At 44.7% G+C, this 19,764-nt stretch overlaps 1 protein-coding gene across 8 annotated transcripts in view; it reads left to right on the forward strand.

Annotated features, from left to right (window-relative positions):
* MYOCD (myocardin) overlaps positions 1–19,764 on the forward strand; it is a 250,760-nt gene that overhangs the window by 206,808 nt on the left and 24,188 nt on the right. For 7 of the 8 annotated variants that reach the window (XM_082373272.1, XM_082373270.1, XM_082373274.1 and 4 more), the window contains 3 exons: positions 2,343–2,504; positions 15,610–15,782; positions 18,771–18,896. In XM_082373272.1, coding sequence (XP_082229398.1) covers positions 2,343–2,504; positions 15,610–15,782; positions 18,771–18,896 — 461 coding nt within the window. The remainder of the gene's footprint in view (positions 1–2,342; positions 2,505–15,609; positions 15,783–18,770; positions 18,897–19,764) is intronic. The other variant, XM_082373273.1, reaches the window with a different exon arrangement.

Raw genomic sequence — 19,764 nt, forward strand, 5'->3', positions numbered from 1 at the left:
CCCCTTAGAAAGGGTCCCCTGCCATTCCAAAGTGGTGGTTTTGAGCTCTCATCTAGTCATTTGAGGCCATGTAGACGGTCAAATTGGGAAGCCATATAGTGGCCAAGAAGTACCAGACTTGGCATTCATTCTGAGCTGTGCCACCTCCCAACTTTCTCTGAGCACATAGGGAGTGTCCAACATATATCAACTTCCTTTAAAATGTCCATCCTTCATACCAGTAATAAATGTCTAGTATTGTGTCAAAAAAATAATAATCAGACATACAAAGATTTATGTACAATGATGTTTATCATGTAATTACTTTAAATAGTGACACACTGAAATCAGTGGAACGTCAAAAAATAGTAGACAGACTGAATAAATTATGCACCATCCGTGTGATTGAATAACTTGCAGCTACCACAAATGAGGCTTTAAAAGAATCATGGTTTAATGAGAAAAGGCTTACAAAATGATGTTTAGTGAGGAGACCAGAAAACAAAACTATATTTACAGTCAAAATCAGGGAGGCAAAAATATATACATAAATTGTATTTACAGTCAGATTCTATGATGAAAAAATACTGACTTACCAATAAATACTGTATAAGTAATTAAGAAAGATGCCCAGTTATTAAAAACAGTTGACCCTAAGTGGGGAGTTTCCTAATGCTTTCCCTTCTTTTGCATAATGTTTTAGCGTTTTCCACCCTTACAACAATACGTATGTATAATATTATAATCAAGAAAGCATTATCTGTTGTATCAGTCCAGTCTTGAATTAAAATACCAGGCTATGAACCACAGAAACCCCAAGTTTAGTCTCTGTTGGTTCCCATGAAACCCACCCTTCCCCCCCACAGAAATTGGAAGTTGGCCCCCTGGAGCACCAAGGATCTGCTAGATACAAAACGACCCTTGCCCTCCAAGGGTTCATGGTCTGATTTTGGAATTAGCAATATAAGATTAAGGACCAATGCTTGTAACTGCTGGCGGTAGTCGAAGCAGAAAGAAGCTGTAAGAACAGGAGTTAGGAAGACTTTGTTAGGGCGGGGAAACAGAGTAAGCAAAGGTACAAAGGTGAACTCAGGAAGATGGGGGGCGGGGGACAGAAGGCAAAGGACCAGGCTCGCTGGAGTGGTAGTTTGGGCATCAACCATCTCAGGTCATGTAGGGGGTGGATTCGGTTTGTGGCGAGCCTGCAAAACCGGACTGAGAGACGGATGGAGAGGACCATCTTGGAGGGGATGCAAGAAAGGAGTGTTTCATCATACAGGATGAATCCTGTATGGCTGTGCAGGATGGGTCAGAAGGATCCCTGAGGCAGGCGGTGTGGCAGAAGCCCTTGCACTGGCCTGACGGGTAGTTGGGAGAGGATTTGGGCTTAGAAACTTCCATTTTTCGGTTTGGAATATTGATGTTTTCTCCATCCCACATCGAGTGCTTTGCAGATGTAGCTTCTACGCAAGTCTGACCTGTTGCAACCATGAGACATCCCTAGTCCTCCCCTGTGTGGAGATTTCTAGAGCAGCGGCCAGACACTAAGCCTGGGTTAGCAGATGGATATTAATAGAACAATAGGACCAGGACGTCCGTAAAGGTCTCAACTTCTAAATTTGCAGAGTTGAGAGGAAAGGAACCCTAACTCCCGGTCCTGCGTTACAGCAACCAGTGGCTCACAAGATCCTCTTCCACGTTCCCGCACAGAAATAAGTCAGGGCCTCACCCAAAGAGGAATAGAGCGGTGATTGAGGGCTTCTCAGTGACCTTTCCCACCCTCCCAAAGATGAGAAACTGCCTGTTGGATAAATTCAATTTTTTAAAATCCCTGTTTAATTAAATAACTATTCCCCCCCAAAATTGTTTTTCTTTTACAACTGGACCTGGACATTTGAATCAGTTAGTATCACAACCTCAACAAGTCTAAAACTCTTGAGAAGTCACGCCACTACAATTAATTATAAAAATAGATAATATTTACTGCCAGCTCAGCCTGGGCTGGGCAATATATAGACAGGATTTGCATGCAAATGCTATAGTTTAGTGTCAGCAAGCAATACAGGCCCCATGGACTACTTACTTACAGAATCGCCAAATTGCACATTTTTTTTTTCCCAAAATCCTCACAAAGCAAGTTGCTCTAACTCTTCTGTGCTTCTCTATTTGCCTTTATTTGGAAGCATCTAGTCTTCACTACTAATCCATGTGAAATGAGGATGATTGCATTGAAAAATTATTAGGATGGTGGAGTACAATGTGTCAGAGTGTTTGGGTTACAAAAGCAAAAAAAAAAGCAAAAAAAACCCCCACAAAAATGACATCAAATTCTAGAGCTGACCCTTTTGATTTTAACCCCTTAGCCTCCACTGCAGAGAGATCCGTTCCAACTACTCAGATGAAGCTGAAAAGAGCCCGACTTGCAGATGACCTCAATGAAAAAATCGCTCTCCGGCCGGGACCCCTGGAGCTGGTGGAGAAGAACATATTCCCTGTGGATTCCGCTGTGAAAGAGGCCCTAAAAGGTAGGTAGCACAAATGAATGGCACGCTTCCCTCCGTGCTGAGGTCTGAGGGCCGCCATGGCTCTGAAATGCTGGGGCCCTGGGGGCGAAGACCTCTCACTAGACAAGAGTCAATCCATGGGTCGCTGTTCCAGAGTGTTCCCCATAACCAGAGGTCCGGGGAGTGAGGAAGAAACTGAGACCCGCTCACCCTCCAAAGTCAGGTTAACATAGACCAGCCTGGGTCTGGTCAAGCAGGTTGGGGAGCTGACTTGATTTTAAACCTCAAAACATCTTCCCTGCAAGGTTCCATCACTTTGGAGTCATGGCATTCTCCGCCCTTCCTCTTTTAAAGGGGCGTAGACTGGCAGAGTGGAAAGAGCGCTGGACCTGAATGGGAAGACCTGGACGCTAAGCCCAGTTCGGGTGCTGTGGCTTGGGGCTTCCCCAGGTCCCTTCACTTCTCCAAGATGAATACCCAACCAGCCCAACTCATCGGCTCTTGGGAGTGAGGTTCAGTTCTTGAAGCACGTGAAAACTCTTTGACAACACACATGCGTGCTACAGGGTTGAAGTACAGATACTTAAGGAGGAGACACAAACGTTCATTCTCTCGTCAGCTGCGTAAAATCATTTTGTAGACCTTTGGAACCATTGAGGCCACATGGATCCAAACAGCCGGAGGGTCCTGAATTCATTCACAGAGGTGTTGAGGTGGAATCTGGGAAAACCATGGTAGAAGGAAGAAAGGGAATCCTGGCATTCCCACGGGCAAATTACGCTCTTCCAATGAAGCCTACAAACGCTCTAAGAATTACTGATATATAATAAGCAATGCACATTTAAATGTTTTGACACATTGTCCAATATTATGCCTAAAGATGTTTTATTAAATGCTAAGTTCATAGTTAAACTTATCCACATTCTAAAATCTTGCACCCAACCAGTCAGAGGCCACATGAGTTTTGTATTTGGAACTTGTAAATATGGAAGAATCAACTCTAGGAGCGACAGTATTCTCATCACTGCGCATTAAATATCCCACCGTGGTTTTCTCTCTTCTTTACTCTCTCCGTCCACACCTAAATATCCTGTGCCTTTTGAACTTGGACTAGCCCAGCCAACAGTGCACCATCCCCGTCTTTACTTGGATGAGATCTAAGACAGAAAAGATCTCTATCGCGTATCTCTTATCATTTATTAAAACATTATATTTATTCCATGCATGCAAATTTATCTTTGATTTTTATATGATAGGCAAAAGATCTCATTTTAAATTGCCTTCTTTGGTTTATAGAGAGATGATGTTTTTCCATGTGATTTTGTGTCATTGGCAATTCGTGGCTATTCCTTTTTTCTACTGGGCATTTTCTTCCCTCACTATAAAAGCTATATATATATATATTAAAAAAAAAAAAGCTAATCCTCCATCTGTCACAGGTATTACACATCCTTTTACCACCATGTCCTTTGCCTTTTATTGTTGGCTTTTTTTGTTTGTTTGTTCGTTTCTGTCCTTTGCCTTTTGATTTTGTGTGTAGTGTATTTTACCTATAGCAGTTTTTAATTTCTGTATAGTGCAATCTCTTAATCTTTTACTTTGTAGTTTCTGAATTTGTTATTGCTTATCGAAAACACTTCCTACCTCAAGAATAGAGTTATTCACCTATACTGTCTTCTGACATGTATATACTTCATTTTTTTTTTTTGTTTAAAGATTGTTTTGTGATCTCAGATTAACATCTTTATTCTTTTATTTATTTATTTATTTATTTATTTATTTATTTATTTATTTATTTATTTATGGCTGTGTTGGGTCTTCATTTCTGTGCGAGGGCTTTCTCTAGTTGCGGCAAGTGGGGGCCACTCTTCATCACGGTGCGCGGGCCTCTCATTATCGCGGCCTCTCTTGTTGCGGAGCACAGACTTCAGACGCGCAGGCTCAGTAATTGTGCCTCACGGGCCTAGTTGCTCCACGGCATGTGGGATCTTCCCAGACCAGGCCTTGAACCCGTGTCCCCTGCATTGGCAGGCAGAGTCTCAACCACTGCGCCACCAGGGAAGCCCTATACTTCATTTTTATATTTCAGTCTTTACTGCATATTAAATTATTTCAGTGCACGGTTTAAGAGACAGGTCTAATTTTCTTTTTTCCACAATTTTAGTGGTGTATTTTATAATTTGTCTTAATATCTGTCTTCACAAGTTTCTTTACATTGTTCTGGTTTTTCTAATGTTTCTTGGCTACTCTCACCAAGTATATGGTGGGTGAAATTTAGAATCAGTTTATTATATTCCAACTTCAATCCTGTTAGAATTTTGTTTGGGATTGCAGTGAATGTATAGGTTAGTTTATGGTGAATTCATAGGTTTAAAATATATTAATTCTTCTGAGGCAGAAAGATAGTATCTCTTTTCATCTCTACAAGTCTTCTTTTATTTCCCTTGGTAAGGTTTTTTAAAATAAATTCACATCAGTTATTACTTACATATTGGAAACCTCTTAATTTTGCACATTGTTTTGTAACTGGGCATCTTTGAAGATTTTCTTAATTGTTCCGATAGTATCTCGTTTTATCTTTAATTGTTTGCATGGGCAATCACATCATCTACAGATAATGAAGATGTGCCTCCTGTTTGTTTTTTCTTTCTGCCTTGGAGCACTGGCTGGTTGTTGAAAAGCAACATCATGGAATTATTAATAAATTACACAATTAACGTCATTTTAAAAGTTACATGCAGTATATTCATAATATAAATTCAATATAATTTTATGTATTTTATTTATAAATTAAATATTTGTATTTGTAAATGATATATGTTATAATAATATACTATACAAATCTAATTATATATATTTTATCATATATAAAATACTTATATCATGTAGATATATATCTTACATATAAAATTATATGTATGAATTATATAAAGCACATATAATTTATATTATTTTGCATTATGCAATATTTCATTATATAATTTTAAAATTATTGATATATTACATAGTGGACAATTATTATTATTGGTACATTGCCAGTGCTTCAAAAGCAATATTATATAATGTTATATATTTGTTATGTTGATGATAACATTTTTTTTTAATTTTTATTTATTTTATTTTTGGCTGCGTTGGGGCTTCGTTGCTGCGCGTAGGCTTTTCTCTGGTTGCGGCGAGCAGGGGCTACTCTTCGTTGTGGTGTGTGGGCTTCTCATTGCAGTGGCTTCTCTTGTTGTGGAGCACGGGCTCTAGGCACGCAGACTTCAGTAGTTGTGGCACACAGGCTTAGTTGCTCTGTGGCATGTGGGATCCTCCCGGACCAGGGCTCGAACCCGTGTACCCTGCATTGGCAGGCAGATTCTTAACCACTGTGCCACAAGGGAAGCCCATTGATAACATTTGTTGATTCAGTCTTCAGTGGGAATTCTTCTGGTCATTCACCTCTAAATATGACACTAACTTGTGCTAGAGGTAGATATTCTAAGGAAGTGTTTCTCTATTCTGTTCCACTAAGAATAGCTTGCAAGGTGGATGATGAGTTTTTTAAATGCTTTCAACATGCATGAAAAGATGATCATATGGGTTTCTTTCTTTGATCTAGCAATGTGGTATTGCCGTCTTTCCTAATCATCCTTGCATTTCTGGAAATAAATCCTACTTGGATTTTTTTTCCCTAGAAGTTGCTAGTATTTTATTTGAGACTTTACATCTCTTTTGTTGTTAGTTGGGATAACAGAGGCTGCTAAACAAACCACAAAATTTCAGCTGCTTAATAATAGACGTTTATTTCTTGTTCATAAACAGTCCAGAAAGGGTTTTCCTCGATAGCAAACCCTTCAGGCACACAAGCTTCTTTGGTCTTGCTGCTCCACCATCCCCCAGAGCCAGGGTGGCAAACTTTTTCTTAAAGAGTAAGCTGAGGTCTCTAAGCTGTCACAGCTACTCAGCTCAGCTGCTGTAGTGGGAAAGAAGCCATAAGCAATATGTAAACAAATGGCCATGGCTGTGTTCCAATAAAACTTTATTTACAAAAACAGACAGCAGGCTCACAGGCCCTAATTTTGCCAACCTGTGCCCTGCAGTCTCATCATCCTCTGGATCTAGCCAGTGAGGAGGGAAGAAAAAATGAAAAGGTCCACCCACACATTTAAAAAGCCTCAACCTGGAAATGAACACATCACTTCCACTCACATCCCATTGTGAAAACAGTACACATGGCTGGCAGGGGTGGTATTCCCTGGCTGAACAGCGATTTCACAGCAATATCTCTATACTTCAGAAGGGGGAACATAAAATCTGATGAACAGCTTTTAGTTAAGAGTCTGAACAAGAGTCGGGCTGTGGGTATAAAAAAAAGAGCATCTGAGAGGTAACTGACGTTGCATCCTTAGATGACCAGTAGAATATGTCGATGTGAACAAAAGGAAGAGTCAAAAATGACACTGAGGTTTCCCCCTTGGTCAACTGAGTAAATGGCAGCCACGTATCAAGATTGGGATGAGTGGAGGAGCAGATCTGGGGAGAGGTGATGAATTCCCGTTTCAGCTGTTGCAGCTGATAGGTCTACAGGTACCCCAAGGGCAGGGATTCAATAGCAGTAGGTTCTATCAAACTAGACTTCAGAAGAAAGTATTGGTCTAGAGCTGTAGACTTGGGAGACTTTAGTGTGTATGGTAACTTAAACTGACGGACTCGATAAGATTGCCCTTTCATTTATTTAGTTCTTCATTTAATATTTATGGAGCATCTTCTGTGTGTCAGACAAACCTACAAAAATTTCTGCTCTAACAGAGCTTATATTATAGTGCAGGAGACACAGACAATACGCAAAACCCATAAATAATTATATATCCTAATAAAAGGCGATAGATGCTGTAAAAATAGAAGTTGTGCAGGGTACAGAGAATCAGGAGTGCCCAGTAGACGGGGTATGAAGGGGGGGGAGCTGGGGTATGAAGGATGTATAAGAAGCGAAGAGGGCTAGGAAGCTCTCATGTAGGAATATGTAAGACAGAAGGAGGGATCTGTGAAGAGTAAAGAGAAGGCGTAGCTAGTGAAAGAGATGGAGGATATAGGTTGACCTCATCCAAGGAACGTCCGTGCCTCAGCCTCTCTAGCGGTAATCTTTCAATGTGCGTGAATCTCTACGGGCAAGGCAGTGGCATCCTATGAAGTGTCATAGAGGCAGAGGGCGTTGCTCAGTGACCAGTTGCAGAGACAGCGCTCTGAGTAGCCCTTCCAGTGGCGGTGATGATGCCGACCGCTCACCTATCTGTCACTTCTTGGGGTCACATCATCCACCCTCGGTGAAGTGGTGACTCAGGGCTGTGGTTTTCTGTGTATCCTTCTCCCGGCATCTGTGTATTTTTCCTCCTCTGTGCACGTGCCTTTCCAGATGTGTTTACATTTTCCAGCTCCCTCTGCAGCTGTGCGTCTGTGTTTCTGCCAAGCCCTGAGCGAAATACTCATTGTCTTCCTCCCTCCCGGTTTTATTCAAGACCAACGCTTCTCCATCCCAAAGATACAATAATCCAGAAGCTCTCTCAATGCAGGGAGGGAAGGATACTGTAGACAGGGAACCAGCCCCTACTCCGGGATTTTTCTTCTCCTTCCCTGATGTCCCCACTCTTGCACTCAGCTGAATGACTGTAGCAAATCGTTGCCCCCCAAACTTACCTCTCCTTTTTGGGGTGCCAGCTAGCCATCCGTCTTCCAGCCTGCAAGTTTATTTTCTGAGTCAGGTAGAATTTTACAGATTCCAGGGGGAGGAAACACAGGCTTGTGTGACCAGAGTGACGCAATGTGGATGAAGAGGGGGCCTTCTGACTTTACTGACACAGAAGGAGGCTTGGGGCGCCTCGTGGCTACATCTCAGAACATAAACCTGTTTCCCTGTTTCTCCTTCTTAGAAAACCTCTAACAGCTACTCTCTCTCAGGCCAGAACTCCAAATACAACAAGTATAACATTATGTGGGAGTGATGATTTACGAGAACGGAAACTATACACTGGAGTTGAGCCTGGCTTTGTTCTGCTTACACGTGGTCATTGTCACCTAGCATCCCTCAGTTTTGAGAGCCCTACTCCAAGCTTGTTAATCCTCTCTCTGGTCATCTGGGTGTCTTCTTCACTTGCCAAGAGCATCCCTTAGGTACCAAGGAAGCTGGCTTCTGCTTGGGTAAAAGAGAACCGCAGCTGGCTTTCCCAGCTCTTCAAACAGTGGAAGGGTCCCAGCATCCTGCTCTAGTGGACAAGCTCCTCCCCCTGAAGTGTCCTCATCTTTTCCTTGAACTGAACCAGGCTTCCCACCTGAATGCCTGAGTCTGCTTTTCGGCTCTTTATTTTTTTTTTAAATTGAACCTGTGATTCAGAGTATACAGCGCCATTACCAAAGATAAAGCAGTTCTTTTTATCACCGTAACCCTTCAACACAGGAAAGCAACATTTCTGTCCGCCAGGGATGGCCCAGAAGTCATCCATTTACAAGTGTCATGTACATTTTTCTAAAAGATCCTACGCTAGTCTTTGCTCATCTATAAGCCCAAGGCTCAGACTTTATAACTAAACAGAACAAAAATTCTTGTTTACTAAGTATCCAGTTATTCTTCAGAGACTCTGGAAGTCTGGCCACTCTCCGATCATGCATTTCTAAGACAAATAGACAATAACCACGGCCCTAAGGCAGATGGTAGTGTCGTTTGCTTTGGCATAACTTTCTCATGGACAAAATCTATCATTCCATAATGAGAAATTATTTCCAAAGTGTGAATAATCCTTGGGGGAAAGAAACACACGGAGGCATACGTGATAAGTACTTTTCTGAGGAAGGTTCTGGAAAGGGGGTTGGAAAAGAGAAATAGAAATGCCGGTAGCTTTGAGGGGGGCGGTGACAGGGAGGAAAGTTCGGGTGCTCTGAGACAGTGCTAATGTATCTTTGCCCACCTAAGAATTTGTCCCTGGAGAATTAGCCTTGAAAGCTGATACAGGACAAGTGTTTATGCAGCTGAATTGTTTTTCACAACTCATGTGTTCCTAGCATCAGGGTCTATCTAGAGACTTAAAGCCAGTTTCTAAAGTGCCTGGGATCTGAGGAAAAATAATGCTGTTCCTCCAAATTCCACTTTCATCTGTTTCCATCCTAAAGGCATCTGATCCCCTTCAAGGGCAGTGGGTTCGGTCTTTGTTGGACAACATAATCCATCCCCTCCAGACTATGGTGTCTTCAGTGTACTGAAATCTCTTTAGGCAAGAGCCACTTTTAAACTATAGCTACTGTCACCCGACCACCTCCTCCCTTAGGAAGTGGATTTGGCTTCAGTCTCTTCCAGGAGGACATTAGGAAGTCTGATAATGAATTAAAATAGCTGTCACGCGAGCACCGCTCAGGCTTGCAAACAGATAAGCGAGCGAAGTTTGTTCTCACGTTCCCACCCCATGCTTTCCAGCCCCTGGTGTGGGTCCCGGCGGAAAGGTAACCAGGACTCTAGCGATCGCATTTTCATCTTGGAATTTCAAATGTTTATGCAGAGTAAAGTCCAACTGACTCATTCATCTAATCACTTCCGAGAAAGAGGGGGAAAGCGCCGAGTGGCCAGGCCAAGATCCCCAAGGGGCCGGTGCCCAGAGACAGCCCCGTGGACATAGCCTGGGGGTGAGTCAGGGCTTCCAGAAGCAGGTCCTTGTCATCACAGCGCCTGACGTGTCTCCAGGGACAATAGCCAGCGGCCTACACTCCAGCAGCTTCCAGTGAGCCCCGCGCCCTGGGGATTGGAGCAGGGGCCCAGGGTCACGGCACGGAGCTGACAGACTTTGCTTGTTCCTGAAGCAGCCAGATAAGGTGACCTTTGTCCCTCTCCACTGAGCCCGCCTTGAAGCAGGCAGGAGAGGGGGCAGCGCGCAGCCTTTCCTGTGACACTCTGTCTGCTCTGGGGAAGGTCTGTCTTTGCTTTCCCGGGATGAACCTCTCAGTGTTTCTGGCTCCGGAGTTGGGCTGACCTTTGCAAAGCTGACCACAGGATAAACTGCCTCTTGGGTGGTCTTTGTTTTATTTTTGATCGTGGTGCACTTGAGACAAGCAGACACTGCTACCAAAAACAATAATAACAACAACAGCAGCTAGAAATGACTGGACACGTGTACGTCAGGGACCATGTGAATAACATATAAAACATGTAAAGCTCAGTGCTTTTACATGCGTTACTTTAATCCTCAAAACCCCGAGAGGTGACTATGGTGATGTTTCCCATTTGATAGATGGGGAAATTGAGGCTCTAAGAAGTTGAGTAATTCATCAACAGTCACTCCACCACCGAAGTGGTAGAACCAAGAAACAAACCCACCTGTCTGGCCCACACTGACCACACTGAACACCACGTACCTCAGCTCCAAAGGAAGCCACTGCCACGCTCTCGGGGGCCTCTTGCTGTCACCGTCCTCATCAGCAGGGGCTGAGCCTAGTGTGGGCTCATCTATCTGTCCTGTCACTCACCTTCTGGCCTCGCAGTCAGAAATCCAAGCCCTTTGTGGTGCTGGGGGACAGGCAGGGGCCCCCGTGGTCGACTCTTCGAGTGTGGACAGCCTCTGAGTGGTCCTCAGTGTGTCTGTTATTCTGACACGGCTTATTCTGACCTGGTACAACGTGCTTTTTAGAAACTAGATGGGAGTCATTTTGGGGGCCTTGGTCTTCACCCTGTGTTTGTTCATGCAGGTGTAAACAACTACCCTGTACGTGGTTGCGTGTATTCATGGCTTCTTCATGTATGGGGTTGCATGTACTCACAGCTTCTTCGTGTGTACAGTTGCATGTACTCACGGCTTCTTCGTGTATACAGTTGCATGTACTTACGGCTTCTTCGTGTATACAGTTGCATGTACTCATGGCTTCTTCCTTGACTTAAGCAGAGGAACCTCTTTAAATGATTGATGTCACTTGTAAAGTAGACTCCTCGAAGCTGTGTGTCTCCAGGAACTGGATCCTAAAGTAATCCACTCCGGCGGCTGGGAGAGTTACTTCTTCATCCTTCCCACCCCAACTCTGCTCATCACCACCCTGTAACTTCCCTTCTGCGCCCCGCAACTCTTGCCAGGTGCCCTCCTCCCTTCTGTTATCCTGTCCACCGTCATTTCAGGCTCAGCTCCATCCCACCTCGTCTGGGAGTGAGTCTGCCGGGACAACCCACATCTCCACCCGCTTTGTCTGCTAGCCACCAACAGCACTCACCAGGCAGGCTAGTCCTTGACAAGTTCTCCGGTTGTGTCCCTTGCAGATAGACAGATAGCATCCTTCTCGTGGTTTCCATATCTTCACCATACTGTATCTGATTATACTTCTGCTTCTCTCTACTCCTCTCTGAGTGGGAAGGCTGGAAGTGAACAAAATAGTTGAGGAGTGTTCCATCCAATTCTGGGGAAAATGGGACTGGTTACCAACTCCTTTATTCCAAACACTCTACTTCTAGACTTTTCCACATCATTCCAGGCAGGTGCCAGAGTGAAAAGGACACGCTGATTTATGGCCACAACAACAGGGCTTCACAATCCTCCCAATCCCTTTTCTGAGACAGTGGCAATGAGATCGAAGTGATCGCCTGCCTTCTTTCTTCTCACAGTCAAGATGTCATGTTCAGTCCTTCAGATCTCAAAAGCTCAAGTTAAAGATGTTGTGGAGGATGGAGCCATCCTTAGTACGTGTGTGCCGAAAAAGAAATCGACGTTGGCCGATTTCTACGCTACCCCTCCCCACTGCCACCAACCCAGTGAGTCTTGCGATGTTCCCTAAACAACATATATCTGTTGACCTCCCGGGAGGGAAATTGATTTTGCCTCCCCCTCTGCTGGAGGCTCTGAGCATGCAAAGGCTGGGCCTGTGTCTTAGCTCGGTCTCTAAAGAACTGGGGGGCCTGGATCTTGCAATGTCCTCGTCTGCAAAACAGAGACGAGAGAATATGGTCCTTCCTCATGTGACTTCCTGGACCGTTCTAAGGCCTAATACAAGTTGATTGTTTCTGTTATTGCTTCCACTACTAAGTGAACTGCTGATGCAAACCACTGTTTTTATCATTTGTTATCTTTCCCTTTGAAACTATTGAAGGGGGATAGTTGGGGGATCAAGAGAGAAATTTTCTCACTATCTCCCATCCCCGCCCTTCTTGTAACATTTCCACGCGTGTCAGAATGCTTGAACAACTTTGCAGTTTGGTTAATTCCCTCTCAATTGCACGCGTTTGGGATGTGATCCTCGATGCGGGTGGAGGTGGCAGGGGGCGGGGGCGTCTTCTTTGTCACACAAAGTGTCAGATCACACAGAGAAGATCCGTGCCGTTCAGAATGAAGGAAGTGGGGAGGGAGTGTAAGATGCTACAGCTCTCCCACGGAGGGTCCTGTTGGGCAGAGCAGGCTGGCTGCCCCCAGGGGCTGGTACGGTCACACGCAGGGCTCTCTGAGTTGGTCTTGCCTCACGGTCTACGCCAAGTAAATCCCAATGAAATGCTGTGACTTCTGAGGTGGAGAGGGCTTAACACCCACTCCCCCCCCAGATCCCATGCCCACCTGGCCCTGAATAATACATGTCATCTTTTCAGCAGGGACAAAGCCTTTAATTCCACAACTAGAAGTGGGACTTGAAATTTCAATGAAAACGTGGTTTCTAAAGTAAAGAAATTAGCAGGTTGAGTTTACAATGGAAGTGTATTCATGGAGGCTCCTGGAAGGACCTTCCTGGGAAGATCTCAGGCACACGATCCCCTGGAGAAAGGGAAATGGTATATAAATTCCTTCACATTGAGTGAAAATGACAGATTGAGGCTTCTTTGCAGAGCCGGGGTGGGGTTTGCTGTAAGGAAAGAAGGGAAGGGTGTGAGCTAGCTCTGGACCTTAAAATAGAGAGGGAGGGAGGTGGGAGAGACCAGATGGGAGAGAAGAGTGACCCCTGATTGCAAAGGAAAAGTTGACATTTGTCAAATACCCGATGAAAGCCCTTTCTGTTAGAAAATGAATAGCTTTCTGATGCAAATATAGGAAAATACTGGCATATATTTATTTCAGGTGAGTCACATGTTTTATATTATTCTCTGTACCTTTCTATTATTTCAAAATTTTTATAGTTAAAGATAAGGGCCCCTTGGGAAATAAAAGTTGAAAAACAAAAGTTCCCATTCATATAATGAAATACTGTGTAGCTGTTAACCAAAAAATTGAGGAAGATCTCTATGCGTTCACATGTAAAGATCTCCAAGATACACTGGAGGGTGAAAAAAGCAAGTTTCAGAACAGTATCTTTCACTCAGTCCTGTCCGTTTGAAATGCTTTTTAAATATGTGCGTGTCTTGCTATATGGATAGAATTAAGTCTAGAAGAGGGAATAAATCATTAACGGAAGTGGGATTATTATGTACCTTGTTATGTACATTTCATATGGTATGAATTTTTATAAGTAAACATTACTTCTATAATCACAGAAAAGTAATAATGACCTTTATAAATAATCCTTGAAACCAAGGAGCAGCAACACTGGTCCCCAAGCCTTTCCAGGTTGGCAGGCTGCCCAGCGGGCCAGCGACTGGAGTTCCCACCTGCCCTGTCCTTGTCCGGCCTCTCTCCTGATTTGACACTTGCGTGTCTGAGTGAGGGTCCATGACAGATGCCAGCAGTGGTGGTGATGACAAGCCCCAAACCACATTCGTTCCATTACTTCCAGCTCCTCGTTGCCTTTCCAATCTCCACAGTGAGAGCTCCTCTCTCTTATCTGCCCCGAGCCTGAGTCAAAAGTTCTTGTCAGTGTAACTGCAGAATACCGGGCTGGAAAACTTGCTGATAATACATAAATTCCTTTCGAAGAGCCGTGCCTGCAAGAGGGTCACAAGAGCGTGTGGCCTCAGCACATTTTGTACTGTGCATTTGGATAATAAGCCAGAGGAGATCTGGCAATTAAAAACATAAGGGAGGGACTTCCGTGGTGGCACAGTGGTTAAGAATCCGCCTGCCAATGCAGGGAACACAGGTTCGAGCCCTGGTCCGGGAAGATCCCACATGCCACGGAGCAGCTAAACCCGTGCACCACAACTACTGAGCCTGTGCTCTAGAGCCCGCGAGCCACAACTACTGAGCCCACGTACCTAGAGCCCATGCTCCACAACGAGAGAAGCCACCGCAGTGAGAAGCCCGCACACCGCGACGAAGAGTAGCCTCCGCTCGCTGCAACTAGAGAAAGCCCGCATGCAGCAGCGAAGACCCAACGCAGCCAAAAATAAATAAATAAATAAAATCACAGTACTATAAATGATCAAAATGATAAAAAAAAAAAACCACATAAGGGACATATAAGGATGTCACGATAGTCCCACCTGGTCTGGTAACCCCACTCCCCAAGCCAATGTCTGGATTTCCCTCCCAAGACCACGCAGGCTGCTGGGGAAGAATCTGAGCACGTCTGAGTTGCTGGGGATTTCCAAAATACACACAAAGATAAGAGGAATAACAACAGAATCCAAATAATAAAAATAAATAAATAAAGATCACGCTCCAGTTTCTGAGACACGTTTATGGCTTTTATAAACAGATATGCGTCCGTTGAGTGGGGCTTTGGGGCATTCTGGTGACATTAGCTCTTCTGACACTTAGGAATTTAAACTTAGGAGCTCCCTGGCTTCTCCTTAATGGCAAAGTTTGCGAAACGTTTTGTGCCGGTCGCCCCGTTTTATGTTTGAACACGATGCAAATGGCCCGCAGTCATTTCAATTTCACCTCTCGTCGTAAAGCCCCAGGGAGACAGGGCCCTTCTCCTCCTGCACCCGATGACCCCTGTTCTTTCCTTCATCTTCCCTGATTTAGCTTCAGAAAGATAGGGACTCACATACAAAATGTGCAGGAATGGATCAATCTGAAAATGAAGTTTAATAAATGATGATAGACCTTTAATATGTCACTCATTCGTCCCTGCCAAATGTGTCACTTTTATAAACACAAGTTCCCCTGTATGGAGTAAATAGAGGGGAAAGCAAGTCATTTTAAATATCTTCACTCCTACCTTGAACTGGAAACATCTAAGGAGGTAGGTGAGTGCTCCTAATAGGGATGACACACTGAAGCACTGCCACTGACCCAGTTCTTCTTGGCTTTCACTCCCTCAGGTAACCAGGTGAGTTTCTCCAAATCAGCGGATGCATTTGCCTTTGAGGAGGACAGCAGCGATGGGCTTTCTCCGGATCAGACTCGAGGTGAAGACCTCCAGGGCTCAGCAGGATCCCCCCCAGACGTGAACGCTACAGAGACCCCTTTGGCGGGTCCTCGGGGGAAAATCCAGGTAAACAAAGCACATCTCAGCCTGTCACCTCTTCAGTCTTGAAATCAGCAGTGCTGAGGTTGTTTTGCTTAGAGACCCCAGAGATGTCTCTTCATGGCACGTCATCTTGATTGCTGCTTCTCACCCTATTCGGTCCAGGGTTCTGTGTGTAAGGGCAAAAGCTTCCAGATAACGCCGAAAGAGAATCCCCAGAAATGTGCCCTTTTGACTTATGTTTTCAGTATCTACTCTGTCAAGTAGATCTCTTTTATCTCCACTTTTAGAGACAAGGTAGAAATGAGGCTCCCCAAGATGAGATGACCGACCAACAGTCTCCTGGAGAGAAAGGGCCTCAGCAGGGCTGGTTTCAAAGCCCACGGTCTTTCCAGGCACTGAGTTACCACTGTAGGACCCTGGGGAGCGGGGAACAGGAGGCGCTGATTGGCTACAAAGCCGGAGCCCCGAGCCAGTTCTACCCTTAGCAGGCGTCTACCTGCCGAACCCATGGAGCAAGGGCCACCTCCAGCCCCAGACCAAACATAGCATTCCCCTTTTTCTGGACAATTCCACAGATTGTTGAGATGTGAGAAATGGATATTGCACATACTGTTAAAAGCACATTTATAAAGAGCAGTATAATGATGGCTAACAACAGCTACTGCCATTATTAAGCACCCACTGTGTACCAGGGCCAGTGCTAGGCACTCTGCAAGCGTTTTCTGTTAGATGTTACAGAGAAGGAAGTGAGGCTGAGTAGCTGTGTGGCCCCAGGAGCATGCAGGGCCCCCCACCAACACCTGGAGCTCCCCCTCTATAAGCCACACCCAGGCTTGATGGGACCTTTCCTTGGCCTGGCAGGATAGTATTCCCAGAGCCCCCAGAGGAGATGAGTGTGAGGGGGAGGGGTTGCACTCGTGGGACAACGAGATGTCAATCTTCCACCACATCCTGTTTCTGGAGAGAACCCTTCGACCTCAGCCCCTACCCTTCAGGAAGAGTTTACTCCTCTTGGCCTCACAGGAATTATTCGATGACTTGAAATCAGATATTTTATATATATGATGTATATTTTATTAACACATATTATTTTATATATTTTAATTATATAGAGATATCTCATATCTTATTTTTATTATATAGATATTTTATATCTTTGTGTACTTCTAATTTTTTTAATTGAGGTATAATTGACATATAACATTATATTAGTTTCAGGTGTACAACATAATCGATGTTGTATATATCGTGAAATACACAATGTATACAATATATACAATATCAGGTGTACAGAATAATTGCTTGATATTGTATCGTACATCGTGAAATACACGTGTATTGTGAACTACACGTGTATTTCACCATATGTACGATAGATACAATATATCATTGTATGTATTGTGAAATGATCACCAGGATCCCATCCCCACACATGGTTACAAATTTTCTTTCTTGTGATGAGATCTACTGTCTTTAAGATCTACTCTCTCAGCAACTTTCAGAGAGACAATACAGTATTGTTAACTATGGTCACCATGCTGTACATTACACCCCCAGGACTTATTGTATAGCTGGACGTTTGTACTTTTTAAACCGTATTAGATAGTGTATTTGAAAACATTTTTACACTGTAAAGCATGCAGGGATCAGGGACAGTTTCAGGAATTATTTACCGCGACCCTGTTTCCTGAAACTGTGCTGTTACCGGTCGTTGTCAGGCCCTTCTTCACTCCATCAGAACAAAGCCAAGGCTGCCCAGGAGGAAGTGTGGAACAGGAGGGAGACGGGAGACAGAAAAAGCAGAGCCGAAAGAGCCGTACGTTTATTGTGCAGGAGTTTATAATCAAAGCATTTTTCCTTCCCCTGCATCCCGCAGCTGGTCTCTGCAGCCCGACTTCTTTGATAACATCAAACAGTACATCAGACCATTTGTATCTTATTACTCTGACAGTAAATTCCTCAGCTTCTGATTTAAAGATGCTTTGGGGAGAAGACGCATTCTTTTCTTTTTAACCCTCGGAGCAGGGGAAAAAGGGAACAAACACTGAGCAATGCCAGGCAAAATGCAAAAATCATCTTATGTCAGTTCATCCGGCAACCTCATGTGACAGATGAGTGCACAGGCTCCGAGAGAAAAGGATGCTACAGACCTTTGATAGGTGCTGGGGCTCAGGGAAGGGCTGAGCAGCTCGGGGAGATCGTGGAGCAGCCCCTGCCCCTTTTTCAAGGTCATGGCACAGGATTGTAGGGGAAAGAGAGAGGGCGCTTGGTCCACTTCAGAGTCCTCTGCATATGGGAACGTGCCTCTCATAAAGGTTTTCCTGATAGTACACACATACACACACACACACACACACATACACACATATATACACACATGCACATACATATACACAGACAGACACAGACACACGTATACACACAGACACACGTGCAAAGGGATACATATACATACATATATGCACACATACATTACACAGGCATACACACAGACACACGTAGAGACACACATGCACACAAATACACAGAGACCCAGATGCGTACACACACATACACATACCTACACACTTTCCCTCCATCTGCTAACCCCCTTTTCATCTAACTTTTTTGTTGTCCTACTTTCCCCCAAAGTTCCTACACCCACTCCTCCCACTTCCTCTCTTTTTCAATCCCACTGTCAATTCCAACAGGTAGACCTAGCCGCAGGTAGGTGGAACCCTCACCCAGGGTGACCAGATGTCCCAGTTTGTCTAGAACAGGCCAGTCCTATACCTGTCTGCTGGAATAATTATTAATCATGCCTGCTTTCTCTCTTAAAAGTGTCCTCAACTGGATGACAAGTTATATACACGACTCCTCCCGCTGGAGGACAGAATCTGATGTTCCTGAGATAAGAAGCTAGGATTAACACGGCAGACCTCGGGGGTGGGAGTGGGAGGCTCTACCGCAACATTTCCACGTCACACAGTTTTTACTGCTGCATCCTAATAATGCTAAACTTTGGATTTTTAGGATCTTATTTCTGGCTCAGAAAATGAAAGGAATGACTCGCCCCCCCAGCCCGGCAACCAGTCAGACCCGGGGAAGCAGGGGCTCGGCCCCCTGGGCAACCCGGTCCCTGTACACGCTGCTGTCAAGGTACGGTGGGCCGGCCTCCACGCCCGTCTGAGCCCTCAGCTCACAGGGCCAGCTCGGGGCAGGGAGTGCTGAGTTAGGTCTGTCAACAGGGGGAGAGTCACACGGCCCCACGGACGTGTTCAATCCACTGGGAGCATCGCAAGACAGGAGTTGAGACGTGGGCCATCAGTGTATATGGACCAAGATTCTCTTGCCCAGCAGGGGTCTTCCCTGCAGACGAAGACCCCTGCTGGGCAATGTTTGCCCTTCTTTGGGATCACAGCTCAGCCAGCCTATTCCTGACTTAAAAGGCTTCATCAGCTCGGCCTAGAGATAGACACAGCTGACTGCAGTGCACACAGGATTTGTATGTGGCGTAAAACAGGTGTAGGGCGGCTGGATTTTATGCAAGGAAAGCAAACCCGAAGGCCTTGCCTGCAGCAAACCCTATAGCATTCAAGGCAGTCTCCCTATGGAAGTAAAGACAAAGCAGAGGGTTACACTCACAAGAGACACATAACTACAAGCATGATCACATAGTTTTGGTTTAAGTTTCTCAGCATTATATCTAATAGTTCACAGAGTACTTTCTCCTCAATTAACTGCCTGGTAGTCATTTGACTTTCTTCGTAATGTTTTATCCCAAATAACTTCTGATTGATTTGGGGGCATGTTTTCTCAGCTCTAAAGCCACCGCTTCATGCTGAGAAGATTCTTAAGAAACATTTTTTGAAAAGGTTGTAAATTGAGTTAGAATCGATGCTAAAGTAACGGTGCCCACCCACTGCCCCCTCCACTGCATGTACACAGAAGTGGTTTTCATCTTATAAATGGATGGCAGGTATTTCTGATTCCCAGTAAAGCTCCCCAAACTGCAGTGGCTTAAACC

Source organism: Balaenoptera borealis, assembly GCF_965194805.1.
Source record: "Balaenoptera borealis genome assembly, chromosome: 20".
Classification (NCBI taxonomy): domain Eukaryota; kingdom Metazoa; phylum Chordata; class Mammalia; order Artiodactyla; family Balaenopteridae; genus Balaenoptera; species Balaenoptera borealis.